At 36.5% G+C, this 22,067-nt stretch overlaps 1 protein-coding gene across 4 annotated transcripts in view; it reads right to left on the bottom strand.

Moving 5' to 3' along the window:
• Positions 1 to 22,067, bottom strand: part of TBCK (TBC1 domain containing kinase) — a 95,693-nt gene that overhangs the window by 54,043 nt on the left and 19,583 nt on the right. For 3 of the 4 annotated variants that reach the window (XM_042811706.1, XM_042811705.1, XM_042811707.1), the window contains 15 exons: positions 16,477 to 16,591; positions 14,900 to 14,973; positions 14,122 to 14,263; positions 12,941 to 13,001; positions 11,221 to 11,282; positions 10,239 to 10,300; positions 9,436 to 9,584; positions 8,328 to 8,466; positions 6,820 to 6,919; positions 5,324 to 5,373; positions 4,851 to 4,980; positions 3,961 to 4,059; positions 2,631 to 2,693; positions 1,650 to 1,776; positions 1,061 to 1,111 (listed from right to left, as the gene is read on the bottom strand). In XM_042811706.1, coding sequence (XP_042667640.1) covers positions 1,061 to 1,111; positions 1,650 to 1,776; positions 2,631 to 2,693; positions 3,961 to 4,059; positions 4,851 to 4,980; positions 5,324 to 5,373; positions 6,820 to 6,919; positions 8,328 to 8,466; positions 9,436 to 9,584; positions 10,239 to 10,300; positions 11,221 to 11,282; positions 12,941 to 13,001; positions 14,122 to 14,263; positions 14,900 to 14,973; positions 16,477 to 16,591 — 1,424 coding nt within the window. The other variant, XM_042811708.1, reaches the window with a different exon arrangement.

The following is a 22,067-nucleotide window of genomic DNA, read 5'->3' on the forward strand; positions in this document are numbered from 1 at the left end:
GTTTTCTCCCCTAGAATTTAGGCCCAGTCTACATCCCCAGAGACTCTTATCTGGTCCCCTTCTTCAGCTCAGAGTCTGAAGACAGAATTCACAGGAAACCAACAGTGGAACACTATTAAAACATTTCTCAGCGGCTCTTCACAAACATACCATGTAGAGATTAGAGGATAAGAACATAATGTTTAGCCCTTCATTAATTTCTAAGAATTTGGCTGAGAGATAGTCTACCTATTTTAATACAACTCTTAGCCATGTTGTTAAACCACTGATTGGATAAGTCGTCTTAGTAAGAGATAGAATGGAAACTGTAATAAATTGTTTATCATTTTGGAAATGATAAGCAAAGCATCATATTTATTGCATTCCTTAGAAATGAATTCAAGTTTGCAAATTTTCTGGCATTGAAACCACCATTATCTGTATTCAATTAAATTCATAAACCAGGTCACAAGGAATTGAATTTTTCACTACCATACTTTGCTTCAATTAAAAAAAAAAAAACAAAAAAAAACCCACAAAACGGTGACAGAATCAAACAATACGGATGTGTTCGGGACCTGTTGATAGAAATATGTAAAGGTGCACAGTAGGCCCACTGTACGAGTTACTGTCCTGAAAAACTGTCTTTCACCCAAACATGTTATGAAAAAGTTGTGTACAAGAGCATAGAAAGTTGGACTAGGCCTGTTCTGAAGAAATCACAGTCCAAAGCTGATCTCTGATTACCTTTTAGACACTTAAGACCAACACCAAATTTCTGAATACTGCTCATCTGTACGGTTAATGGTTATGATAGGTTAACAAAAAATACATTCACATTACCAAAGGCTAATCCAGAGCTGCACTGAGAAGCAGAAGTACTAAATACGCATATCTTTTATATATGCATGTTTTTATATAGCTATTTGTGATCACTTCTTTTGAGTCATAGCAAAATTAGCTTCAAAACTCCCTTTCAGTTACAGAATTCTTTCATAAATATGTGGTGCACAAATATCCGCAGACAACTAAGATGAACAGGTTGTGCTTCCCCTCACTCCCAGCAGAAAAAAGTGCTCACCTTCATTGTTAAAGTTCAAGTATAGGAATGGTGCACAAAGAGAATCGAGGCCTAAAGAGGGAAGAGCCATGAAGAAATGTCATAAAGATCTCATTTAATGAATTTGTCTTATTCAACACAATAACTTAACCGTGACATTTTGTATACTTTTGTAACACCTGCAATGCCAGGCTGCACACAATGCAGAGAACAAGTATGTAATCAACACATGCAAACAAAGAGGATTTACACTTGTTAAAATGATAGTGCTGAATTGACTATTCTGTCACGGTTTTCAAGAAATCCAATGAGTCCTATGAAATTGCCCAATAACTCCTGCAGCACTATCTTTGAACTGATCAGCAGAAAGAAACAGACTCCTCTTTTTTTTTTTTTTTTTTTTTGAAATGATCAAAATTTCTGAAGAGCATATGGAAGAGGCAGTCAATTTGGCATTACAAATTAAATCACTAGGAACTACATTTTCAGTAATTTACCTATTCATTCTTCAAAAGAGAGGAAAAGGAAGTCCTCCAAGTAAGATTTTTGTTTGGTTGTTTTTTTTAGACATAGCTTTCCCATTAATGTCTTGCTAATTACTCAAACCCACCTTGCCAGTATACCAAATCAGGATGGGAAACAACCCAGGCCTTCAATACACGTCTAAACTTCGCATGACCCTCAGGTGATGACAGCAATTCGTCATACTGATGGCAACGAGGAATATCAACTTCAATCTGTATCACAGTCGAATACACAACGTAGAGAGAAACCAGGGTAAATGAAATAGTACTACAGCAGTTGTGTAATAATACAGATGGCAGTGGTGGAAGTTAGCCAGACAACCGAAGTCAGATCATCATCATCAAAATCAGTCTGTTTCACCCACTGCTCTCAGATCAGTAACTGAACTGGGACAGGGCTCTAACAGCTGCTTTTAAAAGAAGGCTTTTAAATAAATAAAAGCAGACTTTCTAAAAACAAAACAACAGCAGATTACAACTGTAGTATTTTCTAATTCAACTTATGCGCTAGTTTCAGGTGCTAGCACCCCTTTTTTTCCTACAGGATAATATAATCAGAGACCTCAGAAAACTTGATAGAATCTATTTAATTCAGCCATCTGACGGAACAGCTGTTCCTTGTGAAGATTATTTACATTTGGTAGTACTTCTTGGAGAATTTAATGGCTCAAGAACCCATTTCTGTACAGTTCATCTTACTGTTCAGAATGTCAGTGTACTTGACGCTATCTGGCATCAGGTCCAAGGGCCCAAAAAAAGAATTGATAAAGACAGAACATGTAACAACACACCAGTAATACTGCTTATTAAACTGCTTGCTGTTGCAACAGAAACATGATTCTGAAATAAGATTTTTGCTCAGAGGTTATAACCTAATTTGAGTTAAACTAATGATCCCAAACTGTTTTGCAAGATTCTTGCAACAGCACGAGAAAGCTTAGAGGGCAGGGGAAACCTTCTACTATTATCAACCACATCTGCTGTAATAGACAAAATGATACCCACAGGTTGAAAAGATCTTTGATTTACTTCAGGCAACAGTATTCGGTAAAAACTGGAGGTCTTACTTGTCTGTCTGTAGGAATCGGTGTGTCTTTATCAATGGCATCATATTTTGCTTGAATGGCACCCTAAATGTGGAAGAATATTTCAAAATAGAAAGCCCTTACTAATGTAACAGCATATTGTAATGTACATACCTATATACAAAAGCTGTTTTTATCAAATGTTCCAGCTATTAACTTTTTTTCTGAATACATATTTTAGTGCATTTCCCAAACAGAGAATTTCTCAATGCTGAATTTTAACAAAATCTTCTTCATTCAAGTGTAACTCAGGATATACAGAACTTTCAATGGTATTCCCACTATCTTCAGTCACTTTCTTTGGCTTATAAAGCAAGGATCCAGTTTTCCATTTTTAAGTTAACAGAAACTATCAATTTAAATTCAAAGTATACCTCTGCTGCTGTCAAGTTTCAGCATCATCTGTGAAAAGGCTGCCTATTAATTAAATACTGATACTACCAACATACACTACTCTTAAACAGCCAGTTCTTGTCTAAATACCAAGGGAAGTATTCTAACAAGTGCATCTTAAGGTTATGGGACTGCCCTCATTGTACAGATACTAAGTTGATGAAGTAAGTGAACTCACTTCCCAAGACACACTCTTGACCACCAGTTACTCTTTTCCTTACGGTTTTTTGTGTCATACGAAGATACTCAGAAGTTCACATCCTAAGCTACATCCTAAAACTCACAATGTGTAACCTGTAAGAACCTCTTTGCTGCATGACTGAGGATTACAAGCAGAACAGATGCAAAAGTCAGGTTGTCATCACGTAATTCATATCAAGTAAGAGGGGTCCCCATTTCAAGGACAATGTCTAGGACAGTCCTTTCTAGCCCTTTGTCCTGAAGGATTTCATGTCATTTATTTTTCCTCCAATCTTTGGAAGACATGTATTGGATAATAATGAAATAAAATACATTTGCTACATTTTACACTGTTACCCAGCTTTTGCTTGTTGAGGCAGAAGACTGCAACTGCATTTATCAAAAATAACTTTAAAAACCAAAAAAAGTTAAGCAGCAGTTGTATTTACACACCATAGCAAAATTTTAGTGGATGTGCACTATTTTTTTTATTCCCTAATCAAATTAAATATAAAGTCAATCAAAGCCAATGTTCTCTGACACCAAATATCAGAATCAGGAATGAGTCTGAATACTGTGTTTTAGTTCATACGATTTCATGCATCCCTTTGTTTCAATCTGCACTAATTCTAATGCCAAACTTCACTTTCTTTCCAGCTTCCCTGTCCATTCTATTCCTACCCAATTCCTTTCTCAGTCAATAATGGGATTTCTGCAAATGGCCTCCAATCACCCTTACCTCAACACCCAACAGAGCAGCCCAGGTCATGCCTCTCAGAAGAGGAGGGATGTCAACTCTGGCTTCTTTCCAGATTTGGTTTTTCTTATAAGGGTAGGCCTTCAAAAAGAAGAGATTAATAGCAAAAACATTACCTTTTAACTGAAACAAATCTAATCCCAACTCTGGGAAGGTGGTTTCTTCAGAGGAAAAAAATCTGTCAGTTAGACAGTGATTGCAAGTTTTGTTTCAAGCAAGTTTCATTCATTCCTAACTGGAAGACCTAGATGGCAGATGACTGTTAGATACTGAAATATCCACTGCTCCACACGAATGCATTCATATATTTTGGTATACATTGAACATATAAATATAGCAATCCAAATCATTAAAATTGGTGTGGGTTTTTTCATTATATGTTTCTTATCATTATAATTATCCAACTTTCTTTAGTTTGACATTTATAGCTTATGCTTCCTTAAGTACTGCACCTATTAACACATCAGCCCTCTTTCATTCCTCACCACGAATTCATCTTTTTCCATACGTGTAAATTAGGGTTTGGTATTTTAACCCCCTTAAAGTAAAACCCACGTTTCTATCATGGTATCATTACAGTAAATAGCCATACTGTTTTCAAGAACCTTACTGCTTGGAAGTGCAAAGATGATGCTGGTATATTTATACCTATAATAGATTAGTAATGAGTAAAGGATACAGAATTAGTTTCTTGAGTAAACAGTTCTTAGCAGCAGCTCTCATATTTTTAATCTCTTAGACTTTTGTAAGAGTTTTCTCTCCCTTCTCCACTGCTGTTGCTTTCATCTCTGCTTCTTTTTCAACTATTCTGTCCTTCAAATACCCTCTAATTAGCAAACCAAATCCAATTAACCAACAGAGAGATTTCATACCTTCAACAGTCTGTCAAACAGAACAATTCTGTTTAGCTGATACTCTGTGTCCCTCTCCCGGATGATCAGAGGTAGATTGGCAGCTGCAGACAGCTCACTGCTACTATTTGAATGAGGTAAAGTTGACTGGCTGGGAAAAGAATTAGGATTGTAGTAGTAAAGAGCAAAATATACAATTCAAAGTGCAAAATAAATATTCAGCAATGCATTTTTGAGTTAGAAGTATAAATGGATCATTTTAAATATTCAGCACAAACAGCTGACTGACAGCATGTCGAAAGAGGTTAAAAATGTAAGTTTGGATTCAGGGCCCTAAGTTCACCAGTACAGAGCACCTATCAGCTCTCACTGATTTTAAGGGCCAAACAAGGACATGTAAGGTTTGCTCTTGGAAGACAGCTGTCTTGCTGTGCATTGTGCTACTCAAAACTACATTTGGTCACTTAGATGGGAACAAATTTATACACACTTACTCATCTTCAAGTAACGGATAAAATGCTTCCCCACCAACATCCTTCAGTCTCTGAAATGGACAATAAAGACAATTCATTATCAGAATGCTGCTCAAAAACCATGTGGAAAATTTAGTGGAATCTGAAAACAATTAATTTGCAATTCACTTCTAAGTTCAATGGTTCACCCTGACACCTAAGCATTAGCTCAGTTCTCAATCAATAAGGAAACGTACAACCTTTAAGACTAGGAAAAGTTCCTAGTACAGACTATCTTATTTTCTTCAGACATCATGGAATGTATTCTATCTTAAGAGAACTCTCTTGTCTCCTGCACAAAGCCTGTTTTCTGCACACACAGAAAAAGCTTTTATGGGCCATGAATTAATTGATCAACAGTATTACCATTGCTTCCTTCTTTTCCTCGTTTTTCCATATGGACTTCCTATCTAAGTAGCTGCAAAGCAACTACAGAACTTGGTTTTTACTTTTTTTAATCAGCTCAAGAGTTATTCAAATTTGAGTTTCTTCTTGTATCAGCATCTGAAAGCTGCGCAGAATTACAGACGCTCTCCGAGAAGGTGACAGACAAGCATACCTGGACTCTTGTCTGAAATTTTCAGATATCTTTGCTGCATTGTGATTAATGTTTAATATTATCCTCTCTGCAGTATTCTGCTTTGCAGTTCTATTTCTAACTTAAAGGCATACAGCACACAGGCTGCTCCTCCTGGGAGTGACAGAACAGTTCTCTGTTCATTCAGACCTGATCCTCTTTTGATTTCATGCATCATGCTCTGCTCCATGAAAGCTGTTTGAAGAAGTGCTTAACTTCAAAAATTTATTTCATCTAACATCACAAGGTTCTCACTTGTATCCTCCCCAAAATAAAAACTCAGTACACATTTATTTGCTGCTGCATTTATACATGAAGGCACCAGTATAAAAAACTACAGATTAAAAAGTCTAAAAGAAAGCTGTAAAAGCTGCTCTTCTATAGGAACAGAATTAGAAGCTGTGCTGTATGCTACCTTTAAAATAGGCATTGCATAATGTAAAACACAAATTAATAGCTATATATTCCAAAGCTTAGCAGTAAACTACTGAAAGTTTGGCATTCAGCTCCAAGGATACAGATATTAAGGAGCTGCAACTGAATTGAGCTGTTCTTTCTTCTGAATACCGTGAGCCACCTACAGGAATAAAAGAACTCACTGTGCCAGGCAGTTCAGCAATCATGCAGGTACTGCCAAAGTATTGCAGCTTCACCAGAAAAAAGCAGGTAGTAAAAATATGGGGATGGAGGATGGGAACATTAATCAAATTTAGTAAGCTTTTATGGGAAATGCAATTTGATAGCGTAAATCAGAATTGGCCTCAAACACCAGGGAGTTTTCTGAGGATCAGTAACACTGTCCCTTTGTAGGAGCAGAAGTAGGAGCTGCTGTTCCATATTCCCTTTAAACAAATGTTTCCACAGCAAGGACATATGCACCTGCACACAGAGTTTCACTTACATTTCGGAGCTGGCACAGAGACAAAGTCACAGTTGTGTCATCTAGAAGGGAACTTCTATCTCGTCCTTGCCCAAAGCTTTCACCATCTTCCAACACAAAGCTTCAAAACGAAAGGAAAAAAAAAATTCAGGTCATTTTATAACATAAGATTTGAGTCGGGAAAAATAAATAAATAAATATCTAACATCAATCAGTTTCTTCTTTAAAACAGAACACTAGCTCTTAGAAGTATAACACATTGATTCTGCAAGGCATGAAACCTGCTCTCAATGGAATGTACAATCACCTTAAATTATTTAAACAGCTTCTGTCTAAAACTGCACACTTCAGGTTTTCCACAACTCTAGTTTGCACACAAAGGAAGACTAATGAGATACGGGATTAATACTCCTTTTATTTCTTGAACTGGCAGAGACTACGACTGCCACTTAATGTGAGACCCAAAAAATAAAATAGCACTGTCATTTAAAAGCCACTTCCCACAAATTTAAAAAAAAAAAAAATAATAATCCCAGACCTTAAGGGGACTAACAAATGCAACCAAGAAAGAGTATATACAGGTTGCCTGCTTGGTGTTATTTTAAAGCAGACAGCAAATTCATCTCTTCAAGTTATGCTAAAATGCTCAGGATGACTTAAAAGATAGAGTAAGATTACATTTTTAAATGGACATTTCATCTTCTTAATACTTACATAATTAAAACTGTTATCCCCACAGAAATCAGAAAGCCAAGCTTTCACCTAAGTGGACAGAACGGGCAATACCTCAAAATGTCACACTACATTTGCTATCATGTGATCACTGAAGATCAAGCTCTTAATTTTTTCTACCCCCAGATACTGCACTCTGGCTATTTTTATGCGATTTTAATTCCCAGACCCAGCAAATTTATCTTTATGAACACATAACTCTGTTTGTTAAAAATCAGACTAGAGGATTAAGGTATCGAAGTATTTAAAAGTGTTGCATCAAATTGCAACATGTGCAGCAGGAAGATAAAAGTAGTAATTTTGTAACAGCACTACAATTTTTAAAACTGTGCATTTAAAAGAAAAACACAAACATAAACCAGCTGATCTGCTGAAGAAATGAATGACCATTCAGCACTGATGCTCTGTGAAATGGAACTCCAAGGGTGAGAATTTGCTACAGAATGAATTACTATGAGTACATAGTGCGACTTTTTTATTTTAAATCAAAGTTCAACGATGATGGAAAAGATGCTAAATTTAGGATCTTCCTGTTCATTGTTCAGAACTTAACCTTTTTTTTTTTTTGATTTCAGAAAGCAATGTGAAAAGCACATAAGTAACAAACACGAAGTGTTCAAATAATGCCTTAAATTGATTAAGAAGAGATGTAAAGTGATTTTCTGCTGTTTAAGAATGTTGTTTTAAATGTTTTTAAAAATGTACACAGGTGTCGAAACCAAAAACCAAATCAAAACATTCTTTCACAATCACTTCTCCATACATCCTCCTTCCCTTAAATGCTTCTCTTTTCTTACTTGGGAAGCGTGCAGATAGGTGGCTTTGATCGAATGATTTCCTTGTTGACAAGTTCTTTCTCTAAGTCTCCTCCAGCCAGACACCAGAGATAATAAACCTCTTCAATTGATCTTTCTGCTAAGTAATCATTATCTTCATCTACAAGGAAAAAAAACCCATAAAATATAAATTACAGCTTTTTAGGCAGCTTGTATTTCTTCTTATCGCTCTGAACAAATCTTGCTGAAGTTACTACACTGGAGAGGTTCTAGACCATAATGCGAAGTTAGAAGGAAAGGTGATCCTCTCTTTGCAGGGAGTTTTACAGAATGCATCAGAAAAAAAAAAAAAACGGAACAGTTTGCAGTTTCCTTTATGCCCCAAAATAGAAATAATCAGATAAATAAGTTGAAGGATGGACTTCTGCTTTCTGCATGTTTGAGTTTTTCTCCCCCTCAAACAGAAAGCCCACATTATTTTGTTCACAACAGTGCTAAGAGCGCAAGGAAACTGATGACTCGCACAGAGTAGTTACAATGTCTTTCCTTCATGGACCAATTACTTTCTAAGAAGATACAAAGTTTCAGTCCCCGAAAACTTTACAACGAGATTTGCTAAATATGTATCTATCTCAGAGTTCAAAATGAGGAGTTAAAACTTTCAGCATACTCCAGTTTTAAACTCAAAAAATTCTAAATATGTTCTATACTAGAATACAACCTCTTCCATAAGAATTTAGTTTGCCAGTACTTTCAAAAATAATCTCTTCCTATTACTTAACAGAATTCAGCTTCTAATTGACAATACATCACGGAGGGGGGGAAAAATCAGTACCTTGTACACATCCAAATTACAAAGGCAGATGATGATACAGGTATCTCAACATAAACTCAAATACTAACAATAACTTTTCATTCCTTGAGACAAAAGCATGAAAATCCAGATACCATCCTTGATTTGAACACACCCCTTCTAAATATGTTTGCCTCTATCTTCGCCCATTAAACAATCTACTACGAGAATGGAATATTAAACTATATAATAGTTTATAATGCATTCGAAGAAAAAGCAAGGATGTTGTATATTCCTTCCCCATCCAATGACATTTATCCCACTATCTGCTTTTACCTTTGCATAACTGACTTATGTCTTCAGGCAGCGTTAAGTCAGCACACCTTGGAGAGGACGAGAACAGTCCAGCAGGTTTGTGAAAGGGAGGGTATGCCAAAGATACTTCACTGAACAAACAGTCACGCATCAATTCCTCTGGAGTTGGCCTTAAGAGAAGATAATACAACATTAAGAGTAAAGCACTTACAAGAAGAGCTTGCTTTCAGTAACAAACAGTTGTAAAATACTAGTAAGTTATGTCAAACTTCAGAATTTTTTTTTTTTTTTAAGCAAAGAAACCTGGTAATTTTGTTCCACTCGTAACTTGTAATGTGCTGCAGTCTGTTTATGCCCTAGCTTGATATTTCATGTAAAACGAATATTTTTTTATTTCTCTAAGCAAATATGGAAAAAAGTGCAAAGCTTCGATTGAAGAACGGAAGCCTACTACAGCTTTCAGATGAAAACTGTGGTGGATTGTCATAACAAAAAAGTACTTTGGAAGAAGAGATTTGAAGGAAGTCGCAAGTCTCATGAACATCCAGAAACGGAAGCATTAAAGCTGAGAAATCTAAAACTGAATGTGACTGAAGAGCTTTCCCACCAAAGTACTCTGCAACAATCTCAAAGATTTGTGCATTTGATTTTTTTTTTTTTTTTTTTTTTTTCTTCCAAAACCACTTCTTTCAAATACTGCAAAGTACTAAAACCAACTAGCTATCTATTACACATAATAGAAGCCATTGGTATTTCAAAAAACATTCAGCAACTGGTCTTCTTACTCTACTGGAGTTCATTAAGCATTCGGATTGAATACTTACCTCATAGAAGGTTGGAACGTAAGGCATTTTTTCAGCAGAGTTATGACATTTTCAGAAAGATCCTGGAACATAAGAAAAAATATGGAGGAGGTCCATTCATTTCTGCCCTAATTCAGCAAGCCGCTGAACTCATACTTAGCTTTCCATATACAGACTTGTCTTTGAAAGCAATAAAACTTCATGCTCACACATGGTCAGCTGTGCAAGACCAAAATGGTGTGGGGAACCAATTCTGCCCCCTATATTGACTAGAGGGGAAAAAGTCTGGAGAATTAGCAACGTATCCAGACACTTATTTTCATTTTTTAATCCAGACATCCTGTATCCGGCTTGAAATAAGGCAATTCTTGGGAACTCCCTTCTAGTAACAGTCAATCCTTTTTGCACAGTGTTTCAAAACATTCAAAACAGACACCAAAATTCAGTGATTAACTTTATGGATGGGGAGGACCTGAGCTGTATAGAAAGAAAATTAACCTGGAGCATTTTAAAGACAATTAACAACTTTGTGAATAATCAGCAAGATTAAAACTTCAACTGATGATAAGTTTAGGAAAAAATGAACATTACCGGCACTGGGTGCTTGAAAGGATCTTACATATGCATTGCAGTCTATTGCAACTGCATTCAAGTAATTAAACCAGTTTCGTTTTGTAAAATACGTGCGTCTGTATGTACATAATTGCAATATTGCAATTATTTTTTACTTTACTATTTATACTTTACTCTTTTTACTGATAACAATATTTTAATATATTTATATAAATCATTATAAAAACAGATTAATTATTTCATGTTGGAAAGAAAAGCTTATTTACGTATGAGCAAGTATAAACAAAAATTTCTTACATAGTATATTTTCTGCATACATGAAATAGACAGAGATACACATACATATTATATATTTCATATCATACGAAATCCAACAATAATAATGAGTTTTGGGTAAGATAGCATGGAAGAGTAAACTAGTTTCACAAACCTTAATAATATCAAGGCAACCGTGTTCTTCAGCTAATACAGTCACAATATCATCTACATAGCCTTTGAAAAATAAACACAGCAGTAAAAAAAAGTTAAAGAACGTGAAAACAGTGATAGCAATTGTATAATCAGGGAATCTTAGGATGTTATAATCACAAAATAAACAAGACAGTTAGGCAAAACAGACTATGATAACAAAAGAGAATAAACAGAAGGCTTACCCCTATCCTGGGCTCACTCACAAAACACCAGCAGAGCAGATCTCCAGAAGAGATCCTTCCCCACTGGCAGCCAGCTCTTAAATGGGTCTAGGAGGGGTGCAGCCAGGCTCCACCCCTTCCTGCAGCACAGGTGAATTGCCTTCAGCTGTGCTCCTGTGGCTGACTCATGGCTCGCCTCAGGTGATCCATCAGAGGTTCAGGCTGTGACTCAGCAGTTCCCATACAACAATTAAGCAGGATTATCAGATAAAACCCCACCTTAAAACAGAACATTTTGGTTTTTTGTTGTTGTTGGCCTTTTTTTTTTTTTTTTTTAAATCGACACTGCTACATCAACTGAAGGTGAACTCTCGAAATCAGAAATGAAAATCACATTCTCCCCTGTGCAGAAATAAAACAGAAGCTGAACAAAGCTAGGTAGTGAATCTGATTTAACAGCGAAAGCCTTCTTGGCAGGCTTAGTAATTCAGAGTGCCAAATAAGTTCAGTCCTTGAACTTACTTAAAAAAAAAAAAAAAAAAAAAAAAAAAAATTAAAAAAAAATTAAGAGTACCTGCACAGAGAAACTCAAAGTACTTATTTTTATTTGCTATTTCTAGTATTTTTTATTTGCAACTAGAAGCAGTATTTTACAACTTATTTTCAACATATTACTGAGATAATAATACTCAGGTCAGGATATAAACATTTTTCAGTGATGAAGGTTCATAATGACTTGCTTTCAACTCGAAGGAAATTCAACCCCTTCAGGAAGCCTTGCTAATAAATTGCACAGCAAAACACTGAGAATTTCAACACCAAAGTACTCACTGCTCAAAGAAAAAGACATTTGTACTGGCAGTAACTAACTTTAATGGTATTGCTCTTTGTTCTGAAAAAATTCAATAACTCACGCATAAAGCTTCAAATATTGAGCATTCCTTCCACATGGCTTATACATAACATCCACATCCGAATCCAATTTAAAATGCCACAGAACAGTCCCAATTTTAGATTCATTAACATCACTACAGACTTGAAATTTTGGCTTAATGCTTTTCCACTGTAGATGAAGTAAAAAAACTAAACTCTATATCTTAGTAATATGCTTCTCAGCTCTTTTTTAGTTTCCTATCTTCCTGCTTGAGTCCTGATTTTCCCTGCTTGCTACTGCAGCGACAGTTTTCTTTAGTGCTACACAATTCCTAAGTCATTTCAGAGACGCCTACAACATAGAACAACAATTAACTGACAAAATTACCTGAGCACACTTTTCCATATCTTACCCATACTCAAAGATACACACGGCTCTTCTGCAGTTATTACAACTGGCACCCATCTCTGCCCCTTCCCTAGGCAAGTCACTATTCTTCAAATGTATTCTCAACTCCAGAGATGAAAGCAGACAAGAGGTAAAGTGCCTTAGGTCTGAGCACCACAAGCTGATTAGTTTGCATAGCTCCAGTTACAGCACTGCCCAAAAACTAAAAAAATAAAAAAATTGGTTTGTCTACTTACCTAGTGCAATTACAAATTTTAACCTTTCTGCTATCTCCAGAGTCTGGAACAATTTTCTCCCCTAAATGAATAATATGACCCAATCAAATAAATATATCAATACTACTACATCAAAATATTTAGATAGCATACACAGACAGCGTCCACCTCTCTACAAAGACAGTGAAATAAGCTTCCAAAATTAATTTTGGAAGAATTGAAGAAACTATTTATAAGAACACAAAACATCAAATATACCAGACACTGTTTCATGCCACCACAAAGAAAAACACATAATTTATAATGTCTCTTACCTGGAACAGAGGGAAACCAAACAAGAAATGTGCAAGACAAAGTCAAAGTCCCAAGTTGCCTTAGAAAACCTACAAATGTACTATGAATTCTGCAACTCAATTAAAAAACTATTTTTTCCAACATGATCATAATCAAAGGTGATATTCATGATCATTCCACGTTTAAGAGTCACAGCCTGTATTGCACTGTACTTAAGAAGAATAATCTATACTTTGTTTTAAAATGTTTCCAAAATGTCCTGATCAGATTTTAAGAAAACGTACGTTTTAAAGGAGTAACAACAAATGATCTATGAACTTTCTGAGAATTTACAGAAGCACAGAATATGCACGAGTCCAATTCCCACATCCTGATGTACTCACTACATACAACGTGCTCTTGATTATGCAATTGTCAGATGATTTAGTTGTGTAATGAGACTAGACATCAGTACTAACAGATTTGCTAAATCTTGTTCCTGCGTAGAATGCTGTCTTTGAATGAAAAACTGTAATTTCACATTTAGAAGTAGTAAAGATGATGTGGGCTTAATTTATCCCATCTTCTAAAGCCAAATAACCATTTTCAAAATAAGCCTTTTATTCCTTACTGAAGCTCTTTAGACTCTGGTAATAGGGTAGATGTACTGCTCTCATAGTAAAGAAACTTGATTGGCTTTTCGTTGCATTTCATCATCATGGCTTAACAGGCAGCTGCCCTGCACAGTAACACCTGTACTCATACCAAGCCAACATGCATGCAGTAACTTCAACCACCACCACCAATGCTGATCAGGTAGAAAGGTTAATGTAGTGTGATTTTTGGAGTCTGACGACAGGCAAAGTGCAATCATGCTAACGTAACCATTCCCCAAGAGTCACAATGAAGAAAAATACCCTCTTACATACCACACAAAGCTCAAATAGTATTATGCCAAGAGACCAGAGATCCGATTTAGGGCCAGAAGGCAGAGGCTTCTCACACTGAGTATGATCACGTGGTTTGATTATTCCCTGTGCAATTACCTCAGGTGCCAGATAAGACGGGTACCTAGAAAAATGCAGTAACATTAAGCAATGATCTGTTTGCCCAAAAAGCTACCATTCAGATATGCTAATCAAAATCATTTTGCATTATGAGAAATCAGAATTTATACCAAAATGCAAATTGTTCTATTTAGCCAAAACAAGCATTGAAGCACTTTCACTTCTAACTGCACAAGCATCTACCACGTGAAAGATCACATTTTAATTACTAGGTCTTTTAAGAGGAAGTACCATCAATTCTCAATGTAGTATATATATCTACATATCTCAAAGTAAACCTATTTTGAATTTTAGCACTAGTACATTAAATAAATGTAAATAGTACAATAAATGTACTAGTACAATAAATAAATATCCTAGATCCATTGTTCCCTTCCATTATCATCATTCCCATCAAATAATTATTGACTTAGCCAAAAAAAAAAAAAAAAAACAACAACCCAAGAACTAAGCGTTACACATTGTGCCTACTGCTAAATCAATCTAAAATATCATTATCATTTATCCCTTCAACTATTCATGAGAATACATTAAAAAATAAAATCTGAAAACAAGATTCAAAGGGAAGCATCACTACTATTTTTGTGTACCTAAATGAATACATCCCTAATATGTTTATGTCAAGCAGCTACATTCTTACCCTATAGGAAAATCAACATCAACACCTTGAGCAGTCATATGGTAAAGTCCAAATTTAGCCAACTTAACGTGTCCCTGGAAAGGAGAATAATAATTCAAGACAAAAAACAACAAAAATCAAGAGCATCAGTATCAGACATAATAAAAACATGTATTTAAGTATTATTAAAGAATCACTTTCATGCAAACTGCATTAGCTGTTGAGACAGACACTCATAAGAAGTCAGCTCTTTCTGTTTTTGTTTCCTATCCTAAGCAGATCTCCACTGCAAGTTAGTAAGGTGCTTATTTCCAATGCTTTTACTTTCTATGAGCATGAAGTAATGACTCGGAGCACATAAGCAAGTCAGAACTTTGAAAGTTACAATATATTCAGAGTAAATTTAAAAAGCTTAAATATTCTAATGAACATAATTCCTGTTTCAAATCTCTTTGCAATCCCATTTGAATCTCAGAACTCCTTCAGCAGCCCCACTGTTCTCTCACTTCTTCTATTTAGCTAGTCTGGCTCCTTCACCAGTCTTGACCATCAACTCGTTACCTTGCTCTCTTTAATACTCCATACCTATCTCAACCAAACATGCTTTGCAGGTGTTGGATTTTATTCTGCGAAGGCAGAAATGCAACACCAAAATCAAAATATAAAAAATGGCACAGAATTTAATGTTTCTGCTGTATTTTGAACTGTGTTCAGCCAGCCTGCAGATGGTGCAACAGTAAAGGCTACACCAGCAAGCAATCTGGCAGGGAAAAAGCTTAGAATTCTATGGCCTCATGACCCCTTTTGTTCTTCAACTGATTTTAGGACTACCTTCAAACTGTAAGTATTTTGCTTGTTAGTGCATTATTATGATTTTCACTTGTTTACAAGTAATTTATACAAGACCATATCAATAAGTGTTCCTCACCTCCTTTCTCTTTTCTTTCTGCCTTCCAAGGAAAGAACTAGCTATTGTGTTTAAAGCAAGTAAGAAGGTGAAGGAGAGAGGGGCTGTTCATATAGGCTAAGCATTTTAGCCATCAGTTCAGATACGGTGATGGCCCTGAATAAAACAGTAGCTACTGGTTTTCTCATCTTTTATGAGGGGAACCTTTATTCCACACTGCCAACCCAGCAGTCTGTGACAGAATAGAATTGACAGATTGCAATTTTAATAATTTAACATGACAAAGAAATACGTTGATATTTGAAAGTCACATTTCAGATCAACATGACACATAGGGAACTAACAGAACTGCAAACTAGCTTGGAAAAAAATACATACCTATTAAAAAATTAGTAAGACCCTGTAACTATAATGCTGACAATCAAGGAGACTTCCATCTCTACTTTAAGAAGGATAAAAAACATGGTTTGTGATTAAAAAAAAGGTGGGAACAGAAACAAATCTGAACTACGCTTGAGATCTACAAAAAAGGGGAAAACCAGTAACAACCCCTACACTTTCCCCACATATACAATTGCCCCACTCACCCTAATCAGAAGGGCTGCCACAGTCGAGTCTCCAAATACAACACAGCATGCTACTCGTCAGGAGGAAGAAAAAACAAAACACAGACTCATTCATGTAGCTGTACCTTTCGATCCAAAAGAATATTGCGAGGGGAGAGCGCTCGGTGGACCATTCCATGTTTGTTCATATATTGCAAACCTTGCAAAACTTCATATGCAATACATAAAATCCTCGAGGAACTGAAAACAAAAGAGAAGAACATAAAAAACATGCACAACAGCAAAACGAAGGGGTACATTACAGAGTGGAGGGAGTGGGAACCTAACTCAGTTTACCTAAGACCAAAATGAATGTAAGTTCCATTATCAGCTATTCACTGCTATCAAAAAGCCAGAATTTTGTCATTAGAGCAAATATCTGCATTTTGACAAAAGCTTCAAGTTCAAGAAATGCTCACAGGCTACTGCAACACAAAAAGACTGAGAAGATCTACGTTAAAACTAGACTACTAAGATCCCTCAGTTAGCTTGCATGGAGTTATTCTCTGGTCTTTACTCTTTCCTAGAAGGAACTCTGTACTACATCTCACTAGCTGTGAACACAGACTTTTCAATTAAATTTTAATCACAAGAGAAATCTATCCTAACATATATCCACACTACTGTTACTCAGATCGTAGCATTTGGAAGTGATTCTCAAAGCCTTAGCAGTTCAAAGCCATGCTGCTAATGATCACAAAAACAAAACAAAACCCCACAAGCACCTCACGCCTTCCTCACTGGCACTTTTTCTTCCCCCTCCCTCCTATCCTCAATTTACACCACACATAACAGCACTAGAAGCTGTTAGCTATGTAGTGTGGACCACAGTAATTTTTAGGCAAACGTATAACCACGGTAAAAATCTACATTGCAGGCTTTCAGTTTTTCTGTCATTTTGTTTGTACCACTTATATTACCAATAACGATTGCAAATCAAATCCTCTTTCATACTTTCGCACAACTTTGCAAATTCTTTGCAGATACATAAAAAAAAAATGCAGCCGTGCGCCCGAAAGCTGCAGTACCCGCTGTTGGCACTAGGCGGCCTCAGCTACCTATTCATTCTCTGCATTCCCTCGCATTTCATAAAACAGAAACTGTGCAATGCAAGGACATGAAAATACTGCTTTTGGATTCTTCATTATTTACGATACATCCTCTATGGCACTGCACTGACAACCAACACATGAATGATAAGCATTTGTTGTTATGTAGGTTTCTCAGTCTTACACTCTTAATGTTATCCTCACAGGGAGAAATGGTCAGTCCAGTATATCACGTCAAGTTGAAGCAAGTGCACCTCCCCAGAAGAAAAAGAATTCTGCATAACAAGCCATTTTATAATGCTGTTTCCCATTAACTAGTTCTAGTTACATTTATTAAGTCGAACACGTTGTTTGTGCCTGTTACCTAGGACATTTGCATTTAATTGCAAAGGGCCTGAAACTGAAAAAACAAATTGCAATTTCTGAGCACGAGATCCATCTCTCTGCTGCAAACTCTCCTCTTGAGAACAACTAAGCTCAAGTGAGCTCCCATGCCTCACAGGAGGCTAGACTACCATCTAGTAGTCTAGTTTCACAGTTTCTAAGGCCACCATGAGCACTGAAGCAAGTTTCTAGAAGTGCAGAAGGTACAGTCTTGAAGTTGCTTTTAGGCATCAGGTACATCCATCCTTTAAGGAAAGAATAAAAACCAACAGAACCAAAAATAAAACGAAAAAATAAAAAATGTAATCCTACACAAGGAGGACATTCAGGTCACCAAATGCGGGGAGTGAAGTCTGTGCTGATTCTTAAGTTTTTACTCATTACCCAGAAGCCTATTATTCAATAGACCAAGCAGTATCTCATCCTTTAACAGGAGGCAGGAAGAGAAGAAAGAAGAAATAATATGATTTGTAAAATAGCAAACAAACAAAAAAAAAACCACAAAAAACAGGCATATTAGGTTTGATACCAACAGCTGCTACACCACTGACCTAACAAGGGCCTGCATCCAAGTTATGTGGTACGAAAAACCTTGTTCATCTCATCAAGGTCATGATGGCAACTTTAAACTGTGGTGAAGCAAATTATTCCATTGCTCAAGGCAGGTAAGGTAGGAAGGATTCAGTAAAAGCAAAAAGTCTAACATTCTCTTCAAAAACTGACCTGAAGATCTGAAGGGAGATCAATCATCTTCAGCTTCTACTTTTCCTAAAAATGTTTTAAGCTTCTTCTCTCCACTAACAGGAAAAACAGAGAGAAGCAGCAGGAATTTACCTGCAAAAGAAACACTACACAGACAAGGGGGAAAAGGAAAAAAAAAAAAAAAAAAAAAAAAAAAGGATATATCTTTATATCTATCAGTACTTTTCCAAGGAATAGGCTTCATTTTTAATTCTCCTTTTTTTCTTAGCTTGCATACCAACAAACCTACTCAGTTACAATCTACTCAATCACTTTTAAGAAAGGATTATCTTCATGTGAGAGGACTGCATACTAATATAAAAATCAAATCATTGCCTTTTTACTCCTGTTTCAAAGAAAATAAGTAGTCACGAAAGGGGGGTAACCTGTATTCCTCCACTTTAGAAATGAAGAATTGAAACATTCTATAAGGATTAATCCAATATTGGGTTTAGATTTGGAACTTGAAGGTATAGAAGCACAGGAAAGGAAGAAACAATGATAACTCAATTCCTTCCTCAGGAATTCCTTCCTTACCCTTTGGTAAACAGAGAAAAAAATACTCTAGAAATCGATATAAGCCAATTCAGCCAATCGTACAAAACCAGCATGGTTAAGAGAGGCATGTGCATGGCATTTGTGGGGGAAGACAGAAGAGAAGACTTAAAAACCCACAAAAATGAGGATTGTTTTATTACCTCCAGGAATTTGTCAGACCAAAAGCTATACCAGACAAATGACTAATTTCCACTCACTAATAGTACACAGGTGGCTTTACAAAAAGAAATAAACTTTTCCATTTAGCAGGCAGCCTGATCTCCAGTCTGTTAAATTCTTACTGCTAGGGAGATGTAGCTGTTTTCTCAAAGTTTGCTTCAATCAACCTCGTGTCACAGGAAACAGATGTTCTAGCAAAGCTTCAAATTCTTGTGGTGCTGCAGACTCACTGATGTGATTATCTGATTTCTTAGGACACTTTTGTCACTTTCTGGATTCAGACAGAGGAAAGCAAACAAACGAAATTTTTTTGCAATCCTTTTTTGCAAATTTTCTTGCACCCACTGCAATCTTCCTTATGACTGAGAAAAGCACCTGGGCCAAGATGAAAGGGAAAATATGTACTAGTAGAAAGTGGCACACTTACACCCTTGTCTTTCTTCAAAGGATGAGTTATCAACGATCAGAGTGGGGAAGAGAGATCTATCAGTGACTAAATAAAGACAACACGCTCCTAAAATAACCGAGAGCTGAGTGAGCATACTCATTCAGCAGTGAATGAGCACTGCTGTGAACAAATTATATGGAGAGCTGCCCAAACCATAAGACAACAGCCTAAGTACAGGAGTGAACTAAAAAAGATGTAAACATTTACAAGGGAAATCAGAAACTTTAAGACAGAAGGATTCTGAATTCTTGAAAAAACAAACAAAAACCCACCAAACTGCAAGAAACATGTAAGAAACTGAGCCAGAATCTCCAAGATATGATGGTCTGGTAAAAACTTACTGCAATGGATTATTACCATTTTAGGCCAAAAATCAATGGTCTTTCAAACTTTAAAGGGTCAGAACCCGAACTTATTTGAGTCCAGTATCCTTTTTCCTAAAAAGATGATAGGCAGATGCCTAGGAAAGGATTGAGGGGAGGATACAGAACAAGTGTATATGAAGTGCTCCCTGATACTTCCTGGCTTCCAAACAGAACACAAAAAGCAAACAAAGAACACAACCAACCAACCAACCACTGAGAAAAAGCACACAAAAAAACAACAAATAAGTTTCCTCAAGTATGGTATCCGATAACGTCTGACTATAAAGTAATCCCTGCAAGCCTCAACAGATTTCGTAACAGAGTATCTAATATTCCAAGTCCTTCATTTCACATTCACAGGAAGGGACCTGTCAGTTGCTGTGAAAATCCACAGCCACCAAGTATTCTGTAAGAATTCCTTGCTATGTTATCAAAGGGCTCTCTACAGAGTGCCCTATTACTCTAAATTCCAGATGAGTAATTTGAAATTTCAGCTTGAAGCAAATAAAATGATTGCCAAACTGCAGAGTAGGGAAGGAGGTTTTGGAAAAATCCATTTGACAGCCAGCAGCAGTAGTCCCTCTGCATACCACAGACTGCTGAGGGGAAAATAAAATAAAAACCACTTTACTGCCTTGAATACTTAAAAAAAAAAAAAAAGGACTGTAGATCATACAGCTGGAAATCAGAGGTGGGTGAAGTTGGGAGACTTGACCTATTAAACTGTGGAATAAGAGAATTCCAAAGAGAGAAAAAGGAAGAATGAAAAGAAGAGGTAAAAGGTCAGCATTCGTTTCAATATCATGGAATTTAGATTCACTCAGGTTTCCTTTCCTTCAGTTGAATGGCAAATCAATGCCCATCTGCGCAAGAACTCACTGTATTCATCTTTAGCAAAAGTGCATTCAGATCATTAATTGGAAAGATGCCTTCTCCATACTTCCTTACTGCTACACCAAAACAGTTTAAAATGAAAGAGTAACCAAGTAGCACACAAGATCTTTTTGCCTGCTTACTGATTACAATTACACTTTCTGCTGAAGAAAGCAATCTCTTTTTTGGCGACTTCAACACAGGCAGCTGTAGCTATTTCAGGGTGGTTAACCAGAACATGCAGTTACACCTGAACATCAATTGAGGGAACAAAGATATCCGGGGCTCGATGCAAAAATGGAGGCAGCAGTGTAACTCTGGCGCAGGAGAAATCCTTCTGGTTGTCATGAATGCATTTGTGGTATTTTTAATTGGTGACGGCAGCTTTTGGGTTTTTAAATCTACCAAAAAGCTTTGTGCGCTATTCTGAAAAAGTGTTTCATACTGTGAAATTAATGGAGGTCCACCTAGAATTTGACAAAAGACTGGCATCACAAAAAAGCCTTCCTATCTAGATAACAGTAGAGAGCCCTGCAATTTTTGTACCTACTGGACATCAATATGTCAGTTAGTGTTAGAAGTAACGCTTCTTCATTGTAGTGGCAATTCAAGGCAAGAGGGAATTTATAATAGCTGGAACTAGAATTATTTTGACTGTCCTCCAGAAGGAACAACAAAACCAAGAGGAGCAAGGTATGTTGATTATGCCACGTTCAAGCATATCTGTTTCTTCAGACTTCAAACATATGGGGACATACATAGAGATGCATGCTTAAGAAGCCCTTTATCCAATCTGTGCGTCTTTCTCTAACGCTAAATTTTTGCTGAAAAAGTAAAAACTGAAGGAAGAACATCTCAGCAATCAGGAGTGTTACGAGACTTATGACACTGGTATACAGGAGCAAAAAGACAGATTCCTTTTCCATACAGGAAGGTCAGACAGGGTCTGCTCTGAGGAAGTACACCAGTGTGACATGAACCAGCAAAGCCATCAATCACTACTCCAGACCTTGTGAGACAAACAAGAACTTGGAATTCAGGAAGGAGACTCATCCCAACAAAGCGTGTCTGTTCAAAGTGGAACGGAATCAGGTTGTGAA

This window comes from Centrocercus urophasianus, unplaced genomic scaffold (assembly GCF_019232065.1).
Source record: "Centrocercus urophasianus isolate 14NV4802_14NV808 unplaced genomic scaffold, USGS_Curo_1.0 seq_13, whole genome shotgun sequence".
NCBI classification, from domain to species: Eukaryota; Metazoa; Chordata; class Aves; order Galliformes; family Phasianidae; genus Centrocercus; species Centrocercus urophasianus.